Consider the following 18,452-nt stretch of genomic DNA (forward strand, 5'->3'; position numbering starts at 1 on the left):
CAGCCAGACTACCCCAAGCCAGGAAAGCCTACAGAAACCTGCTCTGCCCCCCCTTTAGCCCTTGTTAAACTAGCTCCTGTGTGAACCTAGCTAGCCAGCACCTGCAACATCCTAATGGAACTCAGTGGCCCTCTGGTTCTCTCAGTCCCCAGGCCTCAGCCATGGGGAAATCCCCTTGAGTGAGCCTTTATTGCAGAGAAGCCTTGCAGGAATATGCTTCGTTTGATCCCAAAGGCAGGGAAAGGTGCGACCCAGTCCAGAACCAGCTCGAGGTGCTCCAGAGATGCACACTTGTTGAGGCTAGTTATAGTCACAGAGTGCTCAACAGCCCCCTAGGTTGCTTGGCCCATTCCTAGTCGCCAGGCCTGGAGTCTGACTCAGAGCTCAATGGGGAGGCAGTAGAAGGAGCACAGCAGCACAGGTACATGCTTTCAGGGACTTGCAGTGCTAAGTAGCTGCAGAGCTGCATTTGAACAGTCTGAGTGTTACACCCGCTGATGCTGCCCTAATAGGTTGCAGTGCACTGACCAAGCTTGAAGACCATGAGTGGCTAGATCAGCGTGGCTGGGAATAGCCAGGAAGTGGCTGTTTTTGCAACCACAGCATCCACAGAGAGTCTTTTGCTTGCTTTGCAGTGGTTAGTCCCCAGATAGACAGACTGACAGACCTGGACAGAGCAGTGTTTTCTTTGGTGCTCAAGCTCTGCTTGGAAGACAAGTTCCCTACTTGTAGCTGGGGCAGGGGATTTTGACACTGACAGCTTATCAGATGTATGTACTCATAACCAACAGTGGTGCTCTGTAGCTAGCTAGCACAAGTGCAAAACAAAGGAAGGAAGTGCCTGTACAAACAACTCAGTACAAGCTCCCCCCACCCCCTGAGCCCCTGAACTTTTCCCAGCACGCTGCTGCCCCTTGGTGGCTGTTGATGAAACACAATCTTGCCTCCAAATCCAGAGGACCAGGGAAGGCAATAGAGACACAAGACAAGATGTCCTCAATGTTGTGAGTGGAGTGAGGGTGCTGGGAATAGTTCCCAAACGGCTGGTGCTAGTTCTCGCCATCCCTGTTTCCAGGTCTGCACTGAGAAAATGGGGTGTCCCTTTGCCTGATTTGCTGGTGGAGACCCAGCATGTTAAGGTCTAGCCAAAGACACTGAAAATGGAGTTGGGAACAAGTGACCTGAAAATCATTCTTCTACATACAGCTGGGCTGCTTGTGTGGATGGCTGAGCATGTGGGAGGGGCAGAGGACCAGCCCAGGCTATTTCAGGTTCTGATCATTGCTGTAAGGTTATTACTGAACCTGGAGGGGGCAATAACAGATCCAGTGTGTCACATCCCAGAGGCACACCCTGTAGGTGCACCAGTTGCTCGGCATTGTGGGTCCCTTTCAGGCTCATGGTTCTTGGAAGGTTTCGACCGGAGCTGGGAAAGGGAAATGTTGCAAATACCCTCAGTACAAAGGCTTAAGCAGTTCCAATTCAAGCCAGTGAGCAAGAGGCAGCTCTTTGGGCCCTGGGCAAAGAGTCAGGGCTCTTCAGGTCTGTAGTGTCCTCTGTGGCAGGATTGCTATTCAAGCAAACCAGGTTCTGAACCAGCCCAAGTTAGCCTCTTTCCTGGAGTCACACAGCCACCACTGACAGACCTGCGCCCTGCAGGGAGGTTCAGCAGCCTCAGGCCATTCCAATGTGGAACAGTTTCAACAGCAGAGACTGAGAAAGACCCTAAAATAGCTCCTAGCCCAGTGCCTCGGGCATTCATGCAGGGAGGAAAGAGACACTGGGGCACTGGATCGCCGCTCAGGTCTCTCGCATCCTCCTTGAGTGCTCTAACACCTGGGCTAGAGATCAGAAGGACACGGATGCGTTGTGAGGCAGGGCTGATCTGGAGCTGGTTTTTGGTTTCAGGACTTGGCTCATGGCCATGGCACCTGAGCTAAGGCTGGCAACTCCATGGCACCCAGGTCCTTTCTGGTGCTGGTCTTGTGTGACACTCAGGCTTTCCATACAATGGAGGGGATACAATTTAGGTGCTAGGAAGGCAACAGAGTAGCTTACAATTTTCCCTCCAGCGTGAGTTAGCCTGCACTTATCACCAGCAGCTGAAGCCGTGGAGAGCTGAGCAAAACCCATAATGCAGCAGGCAGCCGGCAGGTGATCCTGCCCTGGTGCAGCAAGAACTCTGGGTTGGTACAGACCATGAGCGGAGGTACAGGCTAAGGCTGCATCTACATGGAACCATGCTGCTGTCAGCGTGATGTAAAGGAGCGATCTTGAAAATGGATGCTCATTTGCGTATTTATGTAACTAATTTGCACAGTCACGTGAGATTGCCCTGCCAGCAGAGGCTGCTGCCTGACTTTTTCCCGGCATAAGGGGCTGCTGGCAAAGGGGGGTTTTGCCAGCAGAACTGTCTACACGGCTTGTTTTCTGCTGGCAGCAGCCTTTGCCGGCAGGGCAATCTTGAGTGACTATGCAAATTAGCCACACGAAAATCCAAATGAGCAGCCATTTGTATTTTTGAGACTGCTGCTTTGCATCACACTGCCAGCAGCACAGCTCCGTGTTAGACATAGACTCTGTTGGGGTGCGTAGATAAATACATGGCTCAGCAGACTCTGGGGTCAGTGCCTTGCTTAATGGGTGGTCTACCTCTCCTTTACTGAGGCATATTCCATATGCCACTGTGTAGATTTATGTTAGGATACCATTATTGAACAAGATGGTTCTATCTCAGACTGTGTGCTTGACAGAGGAGAAGAACTGCCTTTACAGGCACCCAGCAGGTGGGGTGAGATTGTCTTAGGTTACTGGGTGGGCACTTGAGCTGGTTGGTTGCATTATTGAAAGAAAACCCCTAGGAACTGAACCTGGCCCTTCTGGAAGTCACCCGCCAGTAATAGAAAGGTTACATAAATAGGGGCTTATCTGGGATCCTGTCGCTGGATAGTACCCCTTGCAAGCACATCTGTATAGACCACTGTGGAGAGCAGTCTTGTTATTGAAGGATAAGTTGGAGTTTGCATAATGGCTGTCCACATGCTAGAAGGCAGGTGTGAGGAGCTGAGTATTGATCCTAGGAATTGTCTATTGCTATTAGGGATACCTGAGACTGTTGCGGAGAGTTTGGTTGAGGCCATTCTAACAAAAGCCATTGACTCTCTAATGAACTGTTGCATGCATGGGCACAGACCTTAAGAGGAGGACAAGGTTTTTGTGGCGTTATGTGCAGTGCCAGTGGCTGTGGATTCTTTGCAGGTTCCAAGTGAGATAAAAACTCCCAGTGGCAAATGGAAAATTGCAGTCACCAGGGCCCAGCAATAGGCCCTGACTCAAATGCTGGGGGTGAAGAGAAAATGACAGCCTGATTGGCATGAGATGGAGAGTGTGGCAGATGTCGAGCTTAGTGGTTTCTGCTGATGAATGGGCCAAAGCTTTATGGCAAGCACTGGGAAACATTGTGCAACCTCATCCTGAGTATAGTTCATACCTCAGGTTAAATTTATTCTCTGGGGGGTGAGGCCCCGATACCGGGGATTATTGTGAATGACTGCCTAGAAACCTTCGGCCATGCCCTTGTGGGGACAGACGGTTTAGAGGATGTTTACTGTAAGTTCCTTAATACCCAACAACAGAAGGGTGAAAAGGCATCAGCCTACATCCAGAGGTTGGAAAAATTAGTGCAGAAGGTCATCATGAAGGGAGCTGTCAAAGCAGAGCAAATGGATTGAGTTAGAGTGGCCCAAATTGTGAGGCGAGCCCAATACCAACACCCAATTCTACTCCACCTTCAGTTAAGAGCATGACTGGCAAGTCCACCAAGCTCTTCTCAGCTAATAAAAGAGATCCAGGAAGAGAGAGAGGCTGCCAGTGAGGTCTGGGTCACCTCCCCAAACTTGGCAGTACAGCCCTCTCTCGACCACCAAAGGCACTGACGGTGAACAGTGGAGAGGAACTGGGTCAGCAAATGAAATATCTGATGGCACACATGGCTGAGCAGTCGGGCACTGTATGCCCAGCTCAGACACCAGGACTGGAAGAACAGCCAGCAGTGGTGGTCCAAAAGACCAGCCTCAGAACAACTACCTTCACTGGTCAGCAAAGGAAAGGATGATCCTCCTGCTACACATGCGGCCAGGATGGACACACTGCTGCAACATGTCAGAATAAGGAAAATCCAGCACTGGTGTACCAAAAGCTGAGGATCACCCAGGAAAAGCTGGGAAACAGCCATAGGGTTTGGGAAAAGAGCAGCCTAAACCCTCAGAAATTGATGGCTCCTCTAGAAGAGACAGACCCACTGCAATCCCACAGGGACTGATTGGGCCGCGAGCAGAGGTCACCATGAAGATAGAACAGATGGAATGTAGAGCCGTGCTTGATACAGGATCTCAAGTGACTATTATATTCCAGTGATTCTGTCACCGAATGCTTAGGCACCTGCCTTTTCAACCACTGACTGGACTCAGTCTGTGTGGACTCAGCATGAAGGAGTACCCCATGTGGGATACAGTAAACCCTGGAGTTAAGCACAATTTGAAGCTGCTCTGTGGCTGTCAGCCTGCCTGGCTGCCCACAACTGCAAGCAGCTAGGCAGGCAAACAGCCCCTTCGCCTTGTCTACCCCCAGCAGCATGGCTGTTGGACTGACAGCCGAGCAGCTGGGGGAAGGCAGGGAGAAGCAGCCAGGAAACTGATCGGCCCGGTGGGCTGGTCAGTTTCCCAGGTCGTGCATGCTGCAGGGAGCTGGGAACCAAGTGGCAGCCTGGCTCCCGGCTCCCCTCCCCTTGCAGGGCCGGAAACTGACCAGAGCAGCAGCCTGGGGAGTTGAGGGGGGCAGGCAGGTGCAGCAGCAGGGGATTGGTTCCCCTTGGCTCCCCCTCCTCCAGCACTCACCGCAGGCCGCGAGCGGCAGCCTGCTACACTCCGCCGTGCCCTCGGGGCTCCCCTAAGTCTGCTTCTCCCGTGGCGGCAGAAACCAGCCACTGCTCCCAGCCACCCACGGGGGAATGGGGCTCAGTGGGCGGGCAGGTGCAGCGCAGCGGCGCCGGCTGCCACTTGTGTCGCGCCGCGGCTGGATGCGGGGGGCTGAGGGGAGACAAACCCCACGTGACGGCCGTGCAGGCTGACCGCGGGGGGGCAGGATGGGGAAGGACCTGTCTCGGGGGCGCTACCCAGAGACACCTCCCATTGGCACGGCCGTGGAGGCGGGGACAGGATGGGGGTGACTAGAACAGGGGCCACAGCAGCACGCAAGGCAGGAGCCCGGCCCTGCGCATCCTCCCCCACGCAGGCAGCGGCTCGCTCCAAGCCCTGCGGCCCGCGGCTTGGCCCGGCTCGCGGCGGGGCGCGGCGGGGCGGGGCCCGGCTCGCGGTGGGGGCGGGGCTTCACATGCCGTCGCAGCCCCGCGTTTGTGCCCCTCCCCCGCAGCCTGCCCTTCCTTTTGCCTCACCCCCGTCCCCAGAGCACGCCCGCCGCAGCGCAGGCGCAGTTCGAGGGCTGAGAGCCCGCCCCGCCAGGGGGCGGAGCAAGGCGAGCTCTGTCCTCCCCTCCTGCCATGATCCGTAACCATGGCGACCAAGTGCCCTTTTGCTCGCTGTGGAAGAGGGAGGCAACGAGCGCGCCTGCGCCGCCTGGGGGCCGGTCGGTAGTGCGCCTGCGCAGTGGGTGCGGCGGCGTTCTGACCAGTTGAGCTGCGCTCCCGGCTGCCCGGCCCCGCCATGTCCTTCGGCCCCTCGGACGCGGGCCGGCCCGCGGGGCCTCTGCGGCAGCTGCCGCCCCGGGACTTCGGGGGCATCGTCCAGACATGCAGCGGCAACGTGCAGCGCATCGCCCAGTGCAGTGAGTGATGCCGGCCGGGGCGGCTCGGCTCGGCTCGGCTCGGCTCGGCTCGGGGGGAGGGGCCCTGCCCGGGGCCTGGCTCGGGTCACGGCCCGGGGAGGGACGCGGCACGGCCTTTTCTCGGTTCCGCCCCTCGCCGCGCACCACGGCCGGACTTGGGCTTCCCCCTGCCGGCTCCTCGCCCCGCGTCCGAGCCGCACGGGGCTCCCGTGACATCCCTTCCCGGCGGGGCCGCACCCCCCCTCCGTAAGTCTTCCTCCCGCTCCCCGGCTGCTGCTCCGCCGGGCTCCAGTCTGCCTGTGGGCGCCGCTGCTCTCCCCCTCCTGGCCGGGTGGGCAGCCGTGAACGGCGTCAGGCTGCGCCTCCCAGTCCCCCCCCCCCCCGGTCACTGACTGGGCTCCCGCCTTTCCGACTGGGCAGTCACTTGTCTGCAGCGGAGCTCCTGCTGGCGTCTTGGACATCGGGTATCTAGGGAACCCGAAGTAACTGAACACGGGGCACGGCAGCTCCCTGGTTGTTCATCAGCGTGCTTTGTCGCTGACCCATCTGTGGTTAGTAAGAGAGAGAGAGCGCCCTGCGAGTCTACATCCTATCGGAACAAAACAGCAGTCAAGTACCACTTTAAAGCACTTTTATTTTGTCAGTCTTTAAAGTGCTGCTTTACTGCTTTTTTTGTTTTGACCCATCTATGTTACTGCAGTTGCTGGCAATCCCTTAACATCAGCTAGTCTGTCCCTGACTTCCACTAAGGACTTCTTTTCCTGGATATTCAGCCCTGGTTTCCCTCCGTTATCTCTGCTTCAATTCCACCCATGGGACCACTGAAGACTTGCCGTATCCAGCTGCACTTCTTAATTGTCACTGATATTTTTAATTATTTAGTTAAAGTGAAATAAACGTGCTTACAATTCTCTTCATTAAGTACAAGTTGACATGCTCTAGTCTGGCAACCTGGGCACTTGACCCGTTCCAAACAGGAACAGGAGGTCAGTATTGTCTAGCAGCATTATCAACACTATGACTGCTTATTTTGCTCTTAAAAGACATTTTAGAGGTAAATTACAGCTAATGCTCACACAGACCACTGAGAGCCAGGACTGGTGGCTGCAAACAAACTTTATGGGACTGTGGGAAACTTGGCCACACCCCTGATAAATGGGTATTGGCTAACTAAAATAATGTTCCAGAGCACAGATGTTGCCAGACTGAGCTAGAGAGATTCATGCTGTACCACTAGAAATTGTAGACCCCTCAACTCAATCAGTTTAGTTTACAAATGTGGAAAAAGACAACTGCTGGGGGCCAGCAGAGAAGGAGAAACTGATGTCTCAAAACTTTCTCCTCCTTGTGCAAGATCACAGGTCTCTCAAGCGAATTCTACAACAGCAGAATATTGCACAAACTTATGGACTGATCTTGCAAATGGGTTTGTAGGATTATACCGACAGTATCCAGATGACCAACTCAGGATTCAGCCATGAAGTGCTGTAAATATTGTGTTTGTACAATGCATTCTCTGCACAGAATCACTTACAAGCCCAAGTGTCTTTAGTAAGGGTTGGGGATTGAGCCATTAGCCTATGTAGGGATGGTGTGATTCAGGTGACAAGCCTCCTGAGATCAGTTCATGTCTGTAAGACAAAAATAGTGTGTTATTTGCTTTTGTTCTGTCCCCCTCTTCCCTACCTATCCACCTCTTTCTCTTCTCTTGTTGCCTTGCTTTAATTCTTCTCCTGGCCCGTGAGTGACACAGCACAGACTCCTGTTCCTGTTTGCCCCTTGTATCATTACACCTGATTAGTGCGCAAACATGATATAAATGAGACAAACACACAGATTTCTCTAAATAGTCAAGGCATAAATGTTTGCCAAATGTCTTAATAAAATAAAAGAGCGTCATCCACTTAGAAATGACACTTGAGTCCCCCTATTGATATAAATGCCCAGTGCTACTGTAAGAGAGAAATTACTGTCATTTTGCTTACTTTAGACAAAAAGTGCTTTGAGTAGATAACTTAATTTTCCCCATTAGTGGGCTTCAAACAGAAGATATTTCATGCACAACCTTTCTTGACTTTGACACAGATGATCAGAGTGCTATCTGAAAGCTTTCTGTCGCTCTGAAGGCTGTTCTGATGATATAGAATCAAATGAAATAAAAATCCTAAATGAATGAAAATGTTCAATAGAATCACTATGGATAGCAGTTCCTTCCTCTGATGGGAATATAGCGCTAGGGATATATTATCGACCACCTGACCAGGACAGTGATAGTGATGCTGAAATGATAAGGGAGATTAGAGAGGCTATCAAGATGATAAAAACTCACTAATAATGGGGGATTTCAATTATCCCCATATTGACTGGGTAAGTGTCACCTCAGGAAGTGATTCAGAGAGAGAATTTATTGATGCCTTAAATGATAGCTTCTTGGAGCAGCTGGTACAAGAACCCACAAGGGGAGAGGCAATTCTTGATTTAGTACTGAGTGGAACACAAGATCTGGTCCAAGAGGTAACTATTACAGGACTGCTGGAAATAGTGACCATAACATAATAACATTTAATATTCCTGTGTTGGGAAGAACACCGCAACAGTCCAACATTCTGGTATTTAATTTCAAAAAGGGGAATTACACAAAAATGAGGAGGTTAGTTAAAGAGAAATTAAAAGGTAGAATAACTAGAGTAAAATCCCTGCAAGCTGCATGGAAACTTTTCAAAGATACCATATTAGAGGCCCGACTTAAATGTATACCCCCAAATTAAAAAACACAGTAAGAGACCTAAAAAAGAGCCACCATGGCTTAACAACAATGTAGAAGAGGCAGTGAGAGATAAAAAGGCATCTTTTTAAAAGTGGAAGTCAAATCCTAGTGATCAAAATAGACAGGAACATAAACACTGCCAAATTAAATGTAAAAATGTAATAAGAAAAGCCAAAAAAGATTTTTGAGGAACAGTTAGCCATAAATTCAAAAAACAATAGTAAAATGTTTTTTAAATACATTAGAGGGAGGAAGCCTGCTAAAAAAGCAGTGGGACCCCTGGACGATAGAGACATAAAAGGAGCAATCAAGGAAGATAATGCCATTGTGGAAAAACTAAATGATTTCTTTGCTTCAGTCTTCACGGCTGAGGATGTTAGAGAGATGCCCAAATCTGAGCCATCCTTTATGGGTGACCAATCTGGGACAATTCCTCAGATTTAAGTATCATTAGAGGAGTTTTTGGAACTAATTGATAAGCTAAACAGTCACAGATCTCCAGGACTGGATGGTATTCACCCAAGGGTTCTGAAAGAACTCAAATGTAAAATTGCAGAACTATTAACGGTGGCTTGTAACCTATCCTTTAAATCAGCTTCAGTACTCAGTGATTGGAAGACAGCTAATATAACACCAATATTTAAAAAGGGCTCTAAAGGAGACCCTAGCAATTATAAGACTGGTACGTCTAATGTCAGTACCGGGCAAATTAGTAGAAACAATAGTAAAGAATAAAATTGTCAGACAAGTAGAGGAACATGATTTGTTGAGCAAAAGTCAATATGGTTTCTGTAAAGGGAAGTTGTCTTACTAATCTATTAAAGTTTTTTGAAGGTGTTAACAAGCATGCAGACGGGGAGGGATCCTGTAGACGCAGTATACTTAGATTTCCAGAAATCCTTTGACAAGGTCCCTCACCCAAAGGCTCTTATGTAAATTGGGTGGTCATGAGATAGGAGGAAAGATCCTTTCATGGATTGGGAACTGGTTAAAAGACAGGAAACACAGGGTAGGAATAAATGGTAAATTTTCACAATGGAAGGGGGTAACTAGTGGTATTCCCCAAGGATTAGTCCTGGGACCAATCTTGTTCAACTTATTCGTCAATGATCTAGAGAAAGGGGTAAGCCGTGAGGTGGCAAAGTTTGCAGATGACACCAAACTGTTCAGGATAGTCAAAACCAAAGCAGACTCTGAAGAACTTCAAAGAGATCTCAGCAAACTGAATGATTGGGCAACAAAATGGCAAATTAAATTTAATGTGGGTAAGTGTAAGGTAATGCACATTGGGGAAGAATAACCCGAATTGTACATATAATATGATGGGGGCAAATTTAGTTACAACAGATCAGGAAAGGGATCTTGGAATATTGGTGGATAGTTCTCTGAAAACATCCATGCAGTGCGTAGCGGCAGTCAGTAAAGCAAATAGGATGTTAGGAATAATTAAAAAAGTGATAGAAAATAAGATGAAGAATGTCTTACTTCCCCTATATAAAACTATGGTACACCCACAGATGTAGTCTCCTCACCTCAAAAGAGATATATTGGCGTTAGAAAAGATTCAGAAAAGGGCAACTAAAATGATTAAAGGTTTGGAACGGGTCCCATATGAGGAGAGGCTAGAGAGACTGGGACGTTTCAGTCTAGAAAAGAGGAGACTGAGGGGCGATATGACAGAGGTATATAAAATCATGAATGGCATGGAGAAAGTGAATACAGAAAAGTTATTTACTTGTTCCCATAATATAAGAACAAGAGGACACCAAATGAAATTAATGGGTAGCAGGTTCAAAACTAATAAAAGAGGTTTGTTTGGGTTTTTTTTGTTTTTTTTTCCTTTCCACAGCGCACAGTCAAGCTGTGGAATTCCTTACCAGAGGACGCTGTGAAGGCCAGGACTCCAACAGAGTTTAAAAAAGAGCTTGATAAATATTTGGAGGTTAGGTCCATAGATGGCTATTAGCAAGGGGTAAGGTATGGTGCCTGGCCTTTTGTCGATGGTGGGAGGTAGACGGCAGGAGGCAAATGGCTTTATCATTGTCTTCGGTTCACCTCCTGTGGGGTACCTGGCATTCGCTACTGTCGGCAGACAGGATACTGGGCTAGATGGACCTTTGGTCTGACCCAGTATGGCCGTTCTTATCTTTCCCCAAAACACATTGCACTTGTGACCCATCACAAGAGTTTTTCTGTCATGAGATCTGTGATGTTGTCAATCCATAGAATAGGTATTAATCTTAGTGGGGGTGAGTAAAAATATGGCCTGTGGACCAAATACAGCTCATAGCTTAGCAGGAGTCTCAGGCAGGCTTCCTGCCTACCTCACCTCTACTCACTGCTCAGTGTGGCCGTGCTCTGAGTGCTACTGCAATGTTTGGGGGCAGGAGGCGGGGTGGAGCAAGAGAGGCTTCATGCATTGCCCCAGCCTGTGGAAACTACAATACAGTAGTGAGGGTGATGGCAGTACACAAAGCGTCATCTCTTCCACTGTCCCAGACTTGTAGCATAGTCCCACAGCTGACTACTTTGCGGTGGGGGTGGAGCAGCCAGGGACCCTGTATGAGGGACCTGCTGGTCAAGAGTAGCCTAGATAATTGTCGTCTGGCCAGAGCCTACTTCTGGCACACGCTCACACCCCACCCCAGCACCCATGCCCCAGGTTTTAACCTTACTTCTCTGTACCCCTGCTCCTCTACCCATACCCCCTCTCAGACTCTGCATCCCAATTCCCTGCTGTAGGTTAGAACTCCCTCCCATACGCCCTCCTGCCCTACAGTCCACTACCCCAAGCTATCTTCTGCTTCCAACTTCCGTCACAAACCCGCGCTACTCCATTAATGTCACAGAAGAGTGTGGCCCTTGACCACTTATCAAATTATTGGAGTGGTTTCCGTCACCCCATGAAAAATTATTGCCCACCCCAATCTTAGATGTAAAAGGAACTCCCCATGCACTATTAGTTCTCAAAGTAGAACGCCAAGAGATCAATGTGCTTCTCAAGCTTGGTTCTGAGTTCCAGTATTTAATTATTCCTTAAAGCCACAAATGTGCTATTTGTGCTGTTAGGCATTACAGTAAAAAAAATTGTTAAATGCTATTCAGTATAGTTAAAATACACTCCACTATCAATGAGCAAACCCAACAAAAGGGACTCAGTCCAAGACCCAATCTAAATGAAGAAGTCACACCAATTAAACTAAACTTAAATTGATTTACAACCTAAATTAAATTTACAAATCATTTTAAATAGTGCAAATTCTCTGTATAGACTGGGCCTAATGTTCTTTTGAAATGATGGAATGACTTGAAGAATCGTGATCAGCCTGGTCAAATGCAGATTGTTCGTGTTCATCTTCTAAGATTCTTCCTCCTTCCCAGTATGTCACTTGTTTTCAGAGATGACCTGCAAATACCAAATGTTCCAGTAGCTCAAATGGAACACCCCAGTCACCAGAGTATCAGTGATCAGATAAGGTCAGATTCTTCCCAAATCATGGGCTGCTATCTGCTGCTCACATTAATAAGCCAGCAATTGTTTTGCAGGTGATGCACAGGCAAAGAACCATGCTGGACAATGCTGCATGGAACAGATCAATTTGTTGACTGAATTTCCAGTTCAGATGCTTTGGCTATGCCTGCACTACAGTGACCTTTCAAAAGAAGTTCTTCCGGAAGACCTCTTCTGAAAAAGCGTCTCCATACACAAAAAAGTGGATCAAAAAAATCTATCTGCTCTTTCAACAGAGAGCACCCACGCAGCCTCTGCTCTGTTGAAAGAACAGGCTGGGGATCAAAAAAATCCAGTGCCATGAATACTGCTCTTTCAAAAAAAAAAGGGGGGGGGGGGCGGGGCGGGGCCTGGGACATCTACACACATTCTTTTGGAAAAAGGCACTCTTCCTCATCTGGGAGAGGAAGAGGGACAATGGGAAAAAGTGCTGCGTTCTTCCGATTTAATATCAAAAGAGGGCATTTTGTGTGTAGACACTCTGCCGGTTCTTTCAGAAAAGGCCTGTTTTTTTTTGTTTTTTTTTTTTTTTAAGGAACTTGCTAGTGTAGATGCAGCCTTCGTGTGGCCAGCTCTATAATGCCAGCATCTGTCCTGTAAGTTTAATCAGGCTTTTACACTGCTTGCTAAGAAACCATGAACATCTGTTGTTCAGCACCAGAACTGGCCTGATTGTAGCTGGAGTTGGATGTAGTAAGGAAGGGTTAGCACTTTAAGTTCTGCACAGTGTTTAGTGGTATACCATGAACTTAAACTACTCTTTTTTGTTAAAGTCTAAAGTAGTTTTATGTACTTGTTTGAGTCCTCGTCCATTTGAGTGGCTTATATATTAACTTTTTCTCTCTCCTCTTGCTGTCTTTCATGAACACAAATAGGAAAAGCTGACTGAAGCTGACTATTGAAAGCACTTTTTGGTTAAAGTGGTGGTTCTCAAGCTATGGTTTGAGAAGTATGGGAATGGAACAAGGGAGGTGTGAGCTATGTGCTTTTTAAGAGGTCTGTCAGCACCCCAGGGGTGGCGCTGCTCATACACACCAGAGAGTGGGGATGGGGTAAAGGGGAAAACTGGAACAACTCCCACCCCAACCTGGGTTCAAGCTCTTCCTTTCCTTCTCACAGTCCCTCACCTGGACATGGTGGGCTGTCAGCCTTAGGGTGGTGGCAGCAGCAGCATGGAAGTAAAGGTGGCAGTGGAATAGAATTATAGGTTTGGAAAAGACCTCAGGAAGTCATCAAGTCCAGTCCCCTTCTCAAAGCAAGCCCAGTCCCAACTAAATCATCCCAGCCAGGGCTTTGTCAAGCCAGGGCTTAAAAACCTCTAGGGATGGAGATTCTACCACCTCTTTAGGTAACACGTTCCAGTGCTTCACCCCCCTCCTGGTGAAAGAAAGCATTAGGGTAGGGTACTAAGGGTATGTCATCACTTGTCAGTAGATCAGCACTGCTGCAGTCAATGCAATGAGTGTTGGTATAGTGGGTCTTGTGAAGAAATGCTGAATCAGTGGGGAGAAGCGTAATGGAAGTCGACAGGAGATGCTATTCCATTGCCACAGCATAGTATAGTCCCTGTGGTAAGTGGATCTAGCAATGCTGACTTTCATTATGCTAGTCACATTATGGAAACTGGGTACATTAGATCAATTTACTGTAGTGAGATAGATAAGCCTTGAGTCTGGTGTGAAAAGTGATATTGACAAATATTACTTTTCCTGCAGTACAGGTTGAACCCCTCTAGTCCGGCACCCTGGGGACCACTCTGACTAGTGCGGGGAATCAGAGAATTTGCTAAACGTGGGCGGTCAGTGTTGTCCAGCAGCATTACCAGTGTTTCCAAAGCTGATGGGCTCTTAAGACATTTTGTGGTAAATCACAGCTAAACAAAAGTATAGAATACTGACAGCCAGGACTGGTGGGTGTAAACAAACTAAATGGGACTGTGGGAAACTTGGCCACACATCTGGCTAACTCAAATCATGTTGGACCATGGATGTTGCTGGACTAGAGAGGTTCAACCTGTCTTTCTTTCAGAAGTGGGTTCCTGGCCAGCAGCTGCTGATCTCCACTCAGCCTTTAGTGCTGTGTGCTGGGATGCGTACCTGGCAGGGAGGGGCATGTAAACTATTATTGAAACAAAGAAGTGGGAGCCCAGTCAAGTATGTTTGAAGACAATAGGTCTAAAGTAAACAAAACGAAAAAGTAACTTTTCTCTCTTACAGCAATACTAGATGTTTGTATCAACAGGTAAACTCAGAAATATGACTTTCTAAATTGGTGGTGCCCCTCTATTTTAATAAACCCTTTGAGAAAACTCTAATCACTTGTAAGCACTCTATAAATCAATGATCAGACTATTTCAAACACACAGACACATACTTTGGTCTATCATAAAAAGTGATTTAGAGTAAGGTAGTTTGTGACAATTTATGTATAACTTTTGCCTGCTTAAAAATTTTAAAATGGAAAGTAGATCAAGTTATTTTCAATAAAGACTTATAAGTGAGTAAGATGACCAAAGAGAGACTCAATCAGTCCAAACAGAAAAGGTGGGCAATGCTTAATAATTCAAGGAATGTGTTGATATCCTGAGTGGTAAAACTGGAAGATGTAGAACAAAAAATTGACAAAAATTCGTGTGTCACTAGTAGGCTTGACTGGTGGACGCAGTAAGGGAATTGTCCTTTCCACCCATCTCTTCCCTTTTTGGTTCTGCAAAGAGAGAGACTGTGAGGAAAACAGAGGGGGGCTACCATAACAAGCTTTTCCACCTGACTGCAACTCTCACTGTTTCCCGGGAAGTGTGCCCTTCGTTACTGTGATCCTGAGAGGGACCTGTGGAATCCCAGCATCACCTGAGACAAAGTAGGATTAGCAGCAATAGTAACAACACCAGCCCCTATCAACTACCTTCTCTTTCCCCAAGAGTGCAGTTATTTCCTTCTAGACCCCTCTCCTGCTAAAGAGAAAACGGGATGTTGTTAAAATGAAAGACTTACTTAATAAGAAAGCAGTCAAGTAGCACTTTAAAGACTAACAAAATAATTAATTAGGTGAGCTTTTGTGGGACAGACCCACTTCTTCAGACCATAGCCATACCAGTCAGTTTTGGTATGGCTATGGTCTGAAGAAGTGGGTCTGTCCCACGAAAGCTCACCTAATTAATTATTTTGTTAGTCTTTAAAGTGCTACTTGACTGCTTTTTTTGTTTTGATAGTATGTAAACTAGCATGGCTCCCTCTCTGTTACTTAAGTATCTCAACAAAGATATTGGCATTGGAAAGATTACAAAAATAATTAGGGAGTTGGAACAGGTACCATATGAAGAGAGATTGAAAAGACTCGGACTTTTCTCTGCCCTTTTCTAAACTGAAACGAGACACGGTAGAGGTCTATAAAATCATGACGGGTATAGAGAGAGAGAATAAGAAAAAGTTACTTATTTATTCCCATAACCTAAGAACTGGGGTCACCAAATGAAATGAATAGGTAGCAGGTTTGAAACAAACCAAGGGAAGCGTTTCTTCACACAGCACACAGTCGGCCTGTGTATCAGAGGTAGCCGTGTTAGTCTGTATCTTCAAGAACAACAAGAAGTCTTGTGGCACCGTATATTTTGGAGCATAAACTTTCATGGGCAAAGACCCACTTCATCAGATGCATGGGGGGTGTTTTCAGAGGAGTATTTAAAGAGTGGGGTCCCAGGAAAAAGGGAGGGCCAGAGCTGACAAGGTCTATTCAGTCAGGGTGAAAAAGGCCCTTTGTCAGCAGTGTGTATGAACAGAGGAAAAAACAGGTCAAATAAGACAGAGTCGGGAGTGGGATATGGCCCATTCTCAATCTAATGTGGAGATGTTAACACCTAGGGCAGACAAGCTCCTTTTGTAAGGTGTGAGCCACTCCTAGTCTCTGTTTAATCCTTGGTTAATGGAGTTGAATTCACAAATAAATTGCAGCTCAGAGATTTCTCTCTCCATTTGTCAGCCTGTGGAAGTCCTTGGCAGGGGATGTTGTGAAGACCAGGACTTATCAGGGTTCTAAAAAGAGCTAGATAACTTAATGGAGGTGAGGTCCATCAATACTTATTAGTAAGGACAGGTGGGATTTGTGTCTCTGGCCTCTGTTTGTCAGAGGCTGGAGATGGTTGACAGGAGGGGGAATCACTCAATGATTACCTGTTCCGTTCACTCCCTTTGGGGCAGCTGGCATTGGCATCTGTAGAAAGACAGGATACTGGGCTAGATGGACCTTTGGTCTGAGCCAGTCTGGCTGTTTTGATATTTTACATCTCAAACTTTTTTCACTTGTTTTCTTTTTATCTTTAAAAGGTTAAAATGTTTAATGGTATTTGCCACGGTACTAAGCAGACCTTGTTTAACACTGCCTAATGTTGGACAGTGACTGGCTTATGTTAACATCTTTGGCCCATTTCTTCTATCTAGACTGAGGCAGGAGGTATCTTGAAGGTCCATCTTACAGCGATAGGCAAACCTTAGCAAAACTTAATAGCAGCTTTCCTCTGGGAGAGATGGTAATGAAGCTAGAAAGGGAATGTCAAGAAAAATAAGAGGATGGGTATAACTCATTGATTTAGAATGGTCCAGCCTTTCCTTACATATTACCAAGCCATTGCAAACTCTTCTCTTCAGCTTCTCAGATAAAGAATTTGATGAGCCAGCTTGGAACCAAACAGGATTCCAGCAAATTGCAGGAAAACCTGTAAGTATTATGCGAAGAAACATGTATGTGTGCATTTGGATGATGGAAAGGAACTGGGTCTCTTCCAGTTAGTCATCAGTATCCTGAACAAAACTCAGCATGATGGGAAGGTGGCGGTAGTGTGTGTGCGTGATAAAGGGAATTTGGTAGCTGTACTGGGATCAAAAGCCATTCATATCTGCTTGATACTGATACTGTCAGATGGATCAAAAATGGGTGGAAGGGCCATAATCAAAGGGGCCTAACAGCCAGGTAACATGCTGTGGTCAGGCTTCTGCAGATTAGAGCAGGATCTGTGATGGAGCTAGTACTATTTTAAGCTTCATGTATGATTTGGAAGAACATGTAAATATCACTCAAAAGTTCTTGGATCCTAAATTAGAAATAATGAGCAAGATAATCTGATGGCGGAGAGACATCTCTAAACCCAAAAGACTGGGCAAGGATATAATCAGCAGCAATAAAAAAAATGCAGTCAAAATACCTAATGTAAGTTCAGGCGCTGTAGAGAAAACCATGCAACTGGGAGACAAACTGCAGGGAGTTCAGAAAGAACAAGCAAGGTTCCCAGAGAGGCTGGAGTGACTGACCAGAGGCAGTTACGCACGTTATCTCAGGCTTTGACTACACTACACAGTTTTGTTAGCAAAATCCTCTTATTTTGTGACAAAATAAAACCACCTTGACGAGTCATAAAGCTTTTTGTGGTAAATTTAAAATGACGGCGTCAGTGTAGATGCTGCTGTTTGTATCCCACGCATGGCCATTGTGCTCACAGTTTTCAGCTTGGCTTCTATGGACTGCAGTTCCATAGACATTATGCCCCTTCCCCTTGCAAAGCTCTAGGAAGTTCTGACAGCAGAGGACAAATCAATAATGTGGAGTCCTGCTGTGGACAGAGGGTGACTGCTGTGCTGTGTAGAGCTGGGGATGCAGGTGAGGTCTGATGTTGGGGGTACCCCCTCTCCCTACCTCAGTATTGATTGCTGCTTGTTGCTGTCTGAGTTTTGCAAGAGCATGCTGATGCTCGCTCTCTTCCAGCACACACACACCCCTCCCCCACTGTCTCATACACTTCTGCACCATCCCCTCCCACAAACACACTCGGTTTGAAAAGAGTCTGACAATCTAGTAGGCTGTCCCTGTAATGACAGAATTAAGAAACCTGCCCTGTGAGGCATTGCAAACCCTTCCCAAAGCACCCTGTGGACAGTTGCACAGTGGGATAATTACCCACAGTGCACTGCTCTTTGTATTGATGGAAGAGCAAATAGTGAGGTTGTCCTCTGCTGACACAAGAAGTCGTGTGAATGTGCAAATGCACTTTAAAGTGGCATAACTTTTGTTGACAAAACCATGTCGCAGACGTGTCCTGAACAACAACTACATGTGTACTCAAGCACACAAATAACTGAAGCATGCAAGCAGTAGAAAAGTAACTTAAGAGTAATGAGAGGAAACTGTTAAAAGGAAAAATCAAATAAAAACCTAGGAACCCTTCAGTCTGATGCCTGGAATGAGTTCCAAAAATAAATGGAAGAATCCCAGTTGTTTTGGGCATTAAAATGGGAACTGATCAAATATTAGAAAACGTGGTGAAGATCCTGAACTAAATGGCCA

General features: G+C 47.2%; 1 protein-coding gene across 1 annotated transcript in view; it reads left to right on the top strand.

The window, feature by feature from the left end:
• The first annotated feature begins 5,666 nt into the window (after positions 1-5,666).
• Positions 5,667-18,452, top strand: part of STX12 (syntaxin 12) — a 44,532-nt gene continuing 31,746 nt past the window's right edge. The window contains exons 1-2 of the mRNA XM_074976421.1: positions 5,667-5,841; positions 16,763-16,832. Of these exons, the coding sequence (XP_074832522.1) occupies positions 5,721-5,841; positions 16,763-16,832 (191 nt within the window). The 5' untranslated portion in view covers positions 5,667-5,720. The remainder of the gene's footprint in view (positions 5,842-16,762; positions 16,833-18,452) is intronic.

Source organism: Carettochelys insculpta, chromosome 24 (genome assembly GCF_033958435.1).
Source record: "Carettochelys insculpta isolate YL-2023 chromosome 24, ASM3395843v1, whole genome shotgun sequence".
NCBI classification, from domain to species: Eukaryota; Metazoa; Chordata; order Testudines; family Carettochelyidae; genus Carettochelys; species Carettochelys insculpta.